Genomic DNA, 10,000 nt, shown 5'->3' with positions numbered 1-10,000 from the left:
TGCCACGCCACGCCAGGCCAGGCCACGCCACGCCAGGCCAGGCCAGGCCACGCCACGCCACGCCACGCCACGCCAGGCCAGGCCAGGCCAGGCCAGGCCACGCCAGGCCATGCCACGCCACGCCACTCCACGCCACGCCAGGCCAGGCCACGCCACGCCAGGCCACGCCAGGCCACGCCACGCCACGCCAGGCCAGGCCAGGCCACGCCAGGCCACGCCAGGCCACGCCAGGCCAGGCCACGCCACGCCACGCCAGGCCAGGCCACGCCACGCCAGGCCAGGCCAGGCCAGGCCACGCCACGCCACGCCAGGCCAGGCCAGGCCACGCCACGCCACGCCAGGCCAGGCCAGGCCAGGCCACGCCACGCCACGCCAGGCCAGGCCACGCCACGCCAGGCCACGCCACGCCAGGCCATGCCACGCCACGCCACTCCACGCCACGCCAGGCCACGCCACGCCACGCCACGTACACTGATGATGCCCACAGTGGACCTCAGTGCGCTCAGGATGCTTGTGTGCCCAGACACATGAACACCTAGAGGGAACATTGCATACAGGTCTATAGACCACATTGACCAGGCAGGTCTATAGACCACATGGACTAGGCAGGTCTTTGTAGACCGGGTCGTTTGGAGGCTGCAGATCCTGAACTCTTTAACAACAAAATAAAAAATTAAAACAAAATCTAGAAACCATTTTAACTCTAAACTCGTTTCCATCTGATGAACCCGGATCAGAACTTCTGCTTCACCTGTTTGGACCTCCAGAACCTCCTATTTCTGTCGGGTTCTGTTAGGTTCTGTTTGGGTAACTCACGTTCCTCTGCGGTTCCGGTTCTGTTCTGCTCATCCTTCTTGGTGCAGCGCTGCATCTTCAGCAGCAGGAACCGCCGGCTGTGCAGCTGCTGAATCCGGAACTCGATGGCGCTCAGGCCCGTTGGACCGGCCCGATTCTCCTGGTCCGGTTCTGCCGGCCCGGCAGGTTCCGCTCCCATGCTGTCAGCTCTGCTTGGCCCGGGGCTCGGTACCGTCCTGAAGGTGTGGAGGAACACGCCGTCGTCCTCCTCGCTCTCCATTCCTGCTCAGCAAACCGGACTTCCAGAACCAGAACCAGAACCTCCAGTGGTTCTGAATCGATCTGGGATCGGAGCAGTGGAAGAACCGGATTCTGGAACTATTCCAGGTCGGATCCGGAGACGAGAATCTTCTGAAAATGATCCTGAAGCTAAGGAGAGGAAAGCTGAGCGGCCGGGTCCGATTCCAGCCAGAACCGCTCTGCTGCCGGCGCCGACGGGTCCATTTGAATCCGGTAAACAGTGGTAAACAAATGAGCTGCATGCAAATCCTGCAGCCGCAGCGTGACACCGAGCAGAACCAGAACCCACAGCATCACACTCCACCACCGAGCAGAACCAGAACCCACAGCATCACACCGCCACCACCGAGCAGAACCAGAACCCACAGCATCACACCGCCACCACCGAGCAGAACCAGAACCCACAGCATCACACCGCCACCACCGAGCAGAACCAGAACCTTCCAGAGAGCCGTCAGTCTGACTCACTATTGATTATTGATCAGTAATTGTTCAACGCAGGGCGTGAAACTTTCTGTCAGCTGAGTTTGAAAATAATAAAAATTTTAAAAAACATAAAAATGGACAAAATTATTAGAATAAACGGTAAAATGTTTCCAGAAGGATAATAGCAATAATTCTCAATAAACTTTAAATTCCAACATTTAAAACCGAGAAATATTTAAATATGAAAATAAACCAACAGATAGAAAGAATTATGAAACAAAAACAACAAAGTGAAACTTTAATCTTCCAGTTTCTGGTAGAAATATGGAAAAAATTTGATTCTTTAAATGAGATAAAAACTGAAATAAATCTTTAATCTTTTTATTGTTCCAGATTTTTTATTTTCACACAGCAGAAATTATTTTACAGTGTAAAAGTTTCAACAGAGGCGTCCGGTGACCTTTGACCCCAAACAGTTTCAGACGATGTTTGTTCTGCCTTTTTGTTTGTGAGGACGTTTCACTGACCTTTGACCCTGAACTGGGTCAGTATCCTAAGAATCAACACGACTTTTATGTTTTATATTTACCTGATAATCTCACTTTAAAAGTAAATATTTATAGTTTTACATTTATTACAGCTTTATTTCTGATATGTTTATGTATTTAATGATATAAGAAGTTTATTAGCTTTAAATATTCTCACTAAACTTGTGATTAATAAAGATCAGTTATTATTTATAGGGAAAAACTAATTTTCTGATTAAATTATATTTTATCATCCTGGACATTTTAAAGTGTAAAACGTTTAATTTTCTTTGTTGCAAAAATATTTTTTTCCACATAAACTTTGTTTTCTATTTATAATTTAAATATAAGTTACATTTTCTGGATCCTTTTCACAAAACTGTTAAAAAACCAAAAACCTGCAGAAACTTTAAAAAAGAAACAAAATTTAATCTGAACGTTAAAAACAAAGTTTAGAAATTATTTAGTTCCTGGTAAAAATAAACTAAATAAATGTCTGTTAATGTGTGTGTGTGTATGTGTGTGTGTGTGTGTGTGTGTGTGTGTGTGTGTGTGTGTGTATATGTGTGTGTGTGTGTGTGTGTGTGTGTGTGTATATGTGTGTGTGTGTGTGTGTGTGTGTGTGTGTGTGTGTGTGTGTGTGTGTGTGTGTGTGTGTGTGTGTGTGTGTGTGTGTGTGTGTGTGTGTGTGTGTGTGTGTGTGTGTGTGTATATGTGTGTGTGTGTGTGTGTGTGTGTGTGTGTGTATATGTGTGTGTGTGTGTGTGTGTGTGTGTGTGTGTGTGTGTGTGTGTGTATATGTGTGTGTGTGTGTGTGTGTGTGTGTGTGTGTGTGTATATGTGTGTGTGTGTGTGTGTGTGTGTGTGTGTGTGTGTGTGTGTGTGTGTGTATATGTGTGTGTGTGTGTGTGTGTGTGTGTGTGTGTATATGTGTGTGTGTGTGTGTGTGTGTGTGTGTGTGTGTGTGTGTGTGTGTGTGTGTGCTGGTGCAGCAGGGATAAATCAGGTTTGTGTCGGGATCAGGATCTCGGCTCGGAGTCGTGGTTTCAGGTTCACTGCTGTCGTTCACACAGAAGCAGACATTGGACCAGCAGAACCAACACTTCGGCCCGTTTGGGGTTTTAGTCAGCAAAATTTGTCCAGAACGTCCGTCTGGATCAGAACCACCACGATGCTGATATTTATATCAGTCAAAGCCGATTATTATTCATTATTTAAGCTCAGATTTCTTAATTTGCCAACAGTTTTACATTGTTTTTGTTTTTTTCTACCTGCTTCAGTCCATCATTGATCTCACGGCTAGGAACCAGATTTCTGATCAATAATCAATAAAAGCTTCACGTTTTGATCTTCCTTTAAAGTCTCACTTTACATCCAACTGCACAACAAATCCTGATGGTTTTTCTGTTGTCACTCAATGTCAAATTAATTAGTACATTTGAACGTCACGCCTTTTATTATGTGACTTTAGCTGTGATGCTAATTAGACTCATTAGGCACTTAAGGAAAAAAACAGATTATTTAATATTCGTATGTTTCTGATTTTATTGATGCTGTTTTTTCCCAAACAAAACTTTAAAATGGAGTAAAAATGTTTTTGAACAACCATCAGTGTTTCAATAATGATTTCTGCAAATTCCAATCAGTCTAATGAGCTCCAAGACTTTTTTTTTCTAAAAATTAAATCAGTTTTACAAATTAATTTCAACATGCATTTTTTCACCATCAGTTTTCATCCTGTAGTGTTTCCAGTCCAACTAAATACTGAAAAATGTATTTACAAATCTGACCTAGAAGCTTTTACAAATATTCTGTCACAGTAAAGAATTGTCAATATTTACTTTGTAATCTACAGTGATCATTTAATTTGAAGATGCAAAGTCTAAATATTAACATAATTTACATTTCTACAGCCATGTTGCATCTTAGTTCTATTTCCATTCCTTAGACGCCTGGTGAATCCAAATCACCAAAATCAGAAATAAACTTTTGATTTTTTTATCAAATGTAGCAAAAAACTAAAATTAAGCCCGAATATATTTTTTATGCACAAGCCTAGTTTAAGAAAAATAAGATTTACTGAGTTTATGAGACAATTTAGCTCCCATAACATGCAGTTCCCACACCGGCCACTAGATGGTGTAAAAGTTCTTCAAACAGCAAATTAAGTCTGAGAGGCAAATGCAATAACCAACATTTATTGTGGTAATATTTTTTTTTGGCTGATTTCTCAGTGAGACCCAAACCTGAGCCGAACCGAAGGGTTCTGATCCAGTTCCGATCCGGTTCCTGTGATTGAGCAGCTCCAAATGTTCTCCTCTGACCTCGAAGGAGAAGAATGATGCACTGTGGGTAATAAAAAGCTTTTACAGTAGTGATGCTCATCAGCTGCTGGGTTCGGATGCCTTCTCCAACCGGGCCAGGCTGTTCTCTGGATCCGCTCAAAGCAAAGACTGGCAACCCGCTCCACTTCCTGGTGGGCGGAGCCTGGTGGGCGGAGTCTGGAGGTCAGATCAGGACCAGCGAACCCTGTGACCCTGCCCCTCACTGCAGGGTGAGTTCTGAATGAACTTTCACATTCTGAAAGTTACTTTTGATTTAAATCAAGAATCCGAAGACAGCAGAGACATTATTAAAGTTATAGTAACCCAAAACTTCATCCAATCATCAGCTTTAATGCATTTAGAAACAGGAAGTGAAGGAAAAGTTGGTTTTCTGAAGAGGTTGACATACAATATTTATTTAGGTTCACAAAAATGATAAGTTATTTATCAGGTAGTCCACAAATATTGTGGGAATGGTCTCATACAGTCATACAATGGGGAAAACATACATGAGAAACCATTAGGAACATTAGGCCCCGCCCACAAACTCACTGAACCAAATAAGGAACCAAACTTTGGGAAAAATGGGTCACATCCCACATTTTAGTCTAAAGAAACAGGATGATGGTTATTCCTCATCAATATGTCCATAATTTGTATTCTTAAAAAAAAGACCCTAAGCTATTTAAAATATCTCATTTTAAAGTCTCTGATCAAAGTCAAAAGCAAAACTGGAGAACCTGCTTTCAAAATATTGCGATTTTTCGAGGGTTGTTCCTGAAGCGTCCCTCGGCAGTGTGAGCGCACCAGCGGCTGGTCGCCTTCAGAGACCTCCAGTCCAGCAACGGGCGGGGAGGGGCATCATCCTGTCCCTGAAAGTAGTCTGTAGAGCCCCCGACTGCCCCTGCTGGCCATTTTCAGTTCTACACTCACATCTCTGTTTAATTTGGACTTTTTACAGCCAGATTCTGCTGGCGGGGCTTAAGGCGGGGCCCCAACTTCCCTGAGGCGGGGCCTTAAGCCCCGCCCTCCCGCCATAGGCCCCGCCCTCCCGCCATAGGCCCCGCCCCTCCTCTTGTATGCTCTCTACAAAAGATGTTATGCGTTGTGAAAACGTCATGCAAAAACTGGCATTTCTGTTTAAAAAGAGGGAGTAGTCTCGTTTTTAATCTCTAGTCATTTTAGCTGCGACTGTTTCACGTTTACAAAAGATCAACATAAAGCCCCGCCCACTTCCTGCGCCTCTCAACAAATAAAACGTCATTAGAAACAATAAGATAGAAAGATGATTTGTTGCCTTGAAGCCTCCTGCAGTCCAGGTGAGATGGCGAAAGGAGAAGTCAGCTGGTTGAAGAACAATCCCTGATTGGCTGAGAGAAGTCAGGTGACCACCAGGCCAGATGAGAAGAGGTCCCGCACTCTGACGGATATGGAGGCGTTTTGTTTCCTGCTAAACCCTAAATTATGCGTTTACATTAATATATATATATTTATACTGGAACTTTACGAATACACGTCTGATTACAGGCCGACCGCTCGCTCGCTCTCATGCGTCCCACATGCGTCCCACGCGCCACCAGTTGGTGATCAAATCTGAATCTTAAAGAATAAAAAAAAAAATTTAAAAAATCACTGCCTCGATTTTTCTTCATGCAGCACAGACGGTCGCAGGAACATAGAACAGCAGTGGGTAAAAAAAAAACACCGGCTGGAAAACACAAAGACTTGCTGCCTTGAAAGTCCTTGAAAGTCCTGGAACATGGTGGAGAATCCTTGGGCGTGACATGTTTTAAATTTCTCTTGTAATATTTACTGGTGATGAAACTAGAATCCTCGGCCTCGTTTCTCTCCAATCAGTTTTTCTTGGTTTGCGTAGATTTTTTCCGATCTAATCCGTTTCTCCCCATTATTGCCCCCCGCCTGATGATGTCATGGCCCCCTCACCGTGGCCATGACACCAGCGAGGCGGCGGGGGGCAGCTTCCAGTCCTTCATCTCTCCGCCTCCATGGCGACGCTGGCCTTCTGCTCAGCGCCTGCGTGCGAAGCCACGCCCACGGGCCAGGGGGGCGGGCAGGGCTGCGTGGGGGGCGGAGTCCAGAGTCCCTGCTGCGGCTGCGGCGCGTTGGGCGCGCCCCAGCCGCCCGCGCCGCAGCCGCCCGCGCCGCAGCCGCCCGCCTGGGGGGGCGGCGGCGAGGTGGCCATGGAGACGGCCATGGGGCTGCCGGCGCTGCTGGCGAAACTCTCGGAGGCTTTCAGCCGGGAGAACATGGTCAGCGCGTCAGGGAAGTTGGGGGGCGTGGCCGGCGTGTTGGCGGGGGTGCACATCTGAGGAAGAGGAGAGGAAGAGCGGGATTAACGACTGGCCGCACAGCGCCACCTGCAGGAAATACTCAATATTATAGTTGATTCCCTGAAACTGAACTACAATAAACTGCAGAGATAAACTTTATTTCTACTGAATTTTTTCATCCACAGGAAAATAAATTTTAATAAAAACAGGAAGAGAAGCTGCAGGATTTATCTTCACAATGAAACATTAATTTTTCCTCGAATATTCATTTTCTGATTGTTTGTGATGGAAAACATTTTCTTAAAGTTTGATATATTTGTGTTTGTGTACAACAGTAAATATGGCTTTTCGTAATATGAATTACAGACAAGACAGCAGAGAGGAAAGAAAGAAATACTGCCACCTGTAGGTGGGAGTTAGAATCACAAACATGGCGACGAGTTTGCAGAAAATTTGGTTCAAACAAAAAGAAAATGAACCTCAAAAATTATTAGTTTTTTCTGGATTTATTTATAGATTTATTTTCAAATTACTTCACACACATATATACATATGCATTTTATATTTCTTATGGTTACAGTTTCATTAATATTCAGTAAGCAGTAGTTTGTTCAATAAATAATCGGGTCATCAATACAAGATCAATAAGCAAACTGTATTGGGTCATTGCTTGTAGAGGAAAGATTTGACCAGAAGGACTATTACTTTATGCATTTTATTTGTAATAAATGGAAGAGAATCTGAGCTTTATGATCCAACCTGATTTAATACAATTTCCTCCGTTTGTTATTTGATTTTGCTCTGATTTTATTAAACCATAAGAGAAACATTTAGGTGAATCCAAAACGTGGAACGATGACGACAGAAACCAGAACCAGAACCGCCCCCAGCGTTTATGGACGGATTCTGCTTATAAGTGGCGGTTCTGGTTCTGGTTCTGGTGGGAAGTTTGGGGGAATCCCGGCCCCTCTGTGATGATGCAACACCGTCTGAATGCACTTCCTGTTGCAGAAAAGCTTCAAGCTGATAAATCAGGTCAACATGTGAACCAAATGAAGCTGTGAAAAAACACAGCGACCTTTGACCTCACAACCACCAGACGGGTCGGATTAACAGATTCAGCTTCAAAAGCAGAAAAAAGTTTGTTTTATGTATTAATAAACTCCATCTGGAGTTTATTTAACAAAACGGAGCTGTTTCCCACGGCGTGTTCAGCTGCAGGTTTCCCTCTGCACACCTCCAGAGGGAAAAAACTGATTTAACACGCAGCTCAGATCTTTGCTGCGCTTTGGATCCGGGTCAGAATAAACCTGAGGTCAGTGAAGATTCACTGGACCCGACCTGAACCGCCGACTTAGCCGAACAGGAGCACAGATCTACTGGTGTTGGGACGGAGACTGGATCGCGGTACCAGAGACACACACACAGACACACTGCTTCTGGTGGTTCTGTTGGGTTCGGATCAGAACCCCCCGCCTCATTTCCTTGTGACTTCACGCTGAAACGTGATGAACTGGATCTGTTTACAGTCGCAGGAAGGAGGTGACCTTTGACCCGTCAGCCCGACCTCAGGTGCAGGTTCTGATGCCAGTTGACCGGGATCAGAACCAGAACCAGCGGGTTCCTCATAGCGTCTCGGTGAAACAGAACGAAGGTTAAACCTTCTGGAGAATCAGAAACTGAAGGAAAAGTCAAAGCAAACAGAAGAAGAAAAGCTGAGTGACTGTCGGACCGTTGAGCGGATTGTTCTGATGTTTCACGTTTCGCTGATTTAAGGGCAACGTCTCACTGGCAGCAGGTCAAAGGTCACTCCAGGCTTAGGGTGACAGAATATTTAAATGTTCAAACACATTTCTACTCCAGACACTGAAGTAGCCGAGTCATCCTCCACTAAACTTTCAGGTTTCTCTGCTGATCGCCTCTCAACAGGAAGCTGCTTTCTCCCAGAGGTCAGTGAACGCATCGTCACCGAGGATCATTAGCGCGCTTTGGTTTCAGCTGCCGCCACCAGAGCCAACAGCGAAACATTTACTGGAAAAGACAAGTCTGGCAGAAACAAGCAGGTCAAAGGTCAATGTGAGACCAGGTATGTGTACACACTCACACACTCAGCCCCCCACACACACACACAGAGACACACACACACACACACACACACACTCTCTCTCTCTGCAGGAGTTTTTCCTTTCACTTCTAGACGTTGCTTCCAGTTTCATGATGACAACTCAGTTTGCTCTGCCGCTGGTAGAAAGTCGATTCTTTGTTTCTGATCCAGTTTTAACAGAAAATAATTTCAGATTTTCTTACAGGAATGTTTTTACAGTGAGGGCCAGGCCACCACTGTTACCAGATTAAAGAATGTATCAGAAAAAACTGTATAGATTAGAAATAATTCATAAAAACTTTCTACTGCAGACTGAGAGATGGAAGTGCTTACAAACGTCCCTGTTTAATCTGAAAAATGTTGTGCACCTTTTGCACACATCACACTTTTTAACCATTTTGGATTTTAAAACAAAATACATAAATAATTTTCCAGGATTTTCCTTTTCATAAATTTATTTTACCAACTTCAGCAGCTGCTGAAGAACAAGAATATTTGATTACTAAGAAGATAGTTTACAACTAACTTGGCTGCTTGTGTTTCCTGTTGTGTGTGTGTGTGTGTGTGCGTGCGTGCGTCATGCAGCCATGCCAAGCATTCAACCACATCTGAAGAGGCTTGGCCTGCACTCCCTGCATGTTCCAACATGTTACTCTGCATGTTTCCAAAAGCATGGCTTCCCAGAACTCTAACCACACACACACACACACACACACACACACACACACACACACACACACACACACACACACACACACACACACACAGACAGAGTTCTCTATGCCTCCACGTTACACTGCGTTGTCAGGACCAACACGTTTCCTGTCCTCACAGGAAATAAAACTTTTCAGTTTCTGCTGCTGGTCAGTCTGAGGAGATAAGCATCAGTTTCTGACTGAATCCTGTCTGGATCTGGTGTGTGTGTGTGTGTGTGTCATCACTCTGAGCTTTATGAAGGTAATTATAGGTCTGCTGCTCTCTGGGAGAGGAGAAAAGTTGGGATTTCTAGAAATCCTCCAGACGAAGCCACGCCTGGACACCCAGACCGTGTTTACCGTTACCAAAAACACACACACACACACACACACACACACACACACACACACACACACACACACACACACACACACACACACACACACACACACACACACACACCCCTCCTCCTCGTTGTTCTTCTCTGCTCCTGTGAGCAGCTGTGCAGGGACACGGCCTCACACCTACTTTATAACC

The 10,000-nt window shown here is 45.1% G+C and overlaps 2 protein-coding genes across 2 annotated transcripts in view; both read right to left on the bottom strand.

Moving 5' to 3' along the window:
- Positions 1 to 1,260, bottom strand: part of LOC129377763 (uncharacterized) — a 4,353-nt gene extending 3,093 nt beyond the window's left edge. Inside the window, exon 1 of the mRNA XM_055057907.1 lies at positions 817 to 1,260. Coding sequence (XP_054913882.1) covers positions 817 to 1,075 — 259 coding nt within the window. The 5' untranslated portion in view covers positions 1,076 to 1,260. The remainder of the gene's footprint in view (positions 1 to 816) is intronic.
- A 3,508-nt stretch (positions 1,261 to 4,768) lies between these two features.
- The window catches only part of ubald1a (UBA-like domain containing 1a), an 11,398-nt gene continuing 6,166 nt past the window's right edge, over positions 4,769 to 10,000 (bottom strand). The window contains exon 3 of the mRNA XM_055057908.1: positions 4,769 to 6,698. Coding sequence (XP_054913883.1) covers positions 6,363 to 6,698 — 336 coding nt within the window. The 3' untranslated portion in view covers positions 4,769 to 6,362. The remainder of the gene's footprint in view (positions 6,699 to 10,000) is intronic.

Source organism: Poeciliopsis prolifica, unplaced genomic scaffold (genome assembly GCF_027474105.1).
Source record: "Poeciliopsis prolifica strain line A6 unplaced genomic scaffold, Auburn_PproV2 SCAFFOLD049, whole genome shotgun sequence".
NCBI lineage: Eukaryota > Metazoa > Chordata > Actinopteri > Cyprinodontiformes > Poeciliidae > Poeciliopsis > Poeciliopsis prolifica.
The sequence above is the reverse complement of the archived record's forward strand: the minus strand, read 5'-3'. Positions and strand labels throughout refer to the sequence as shown.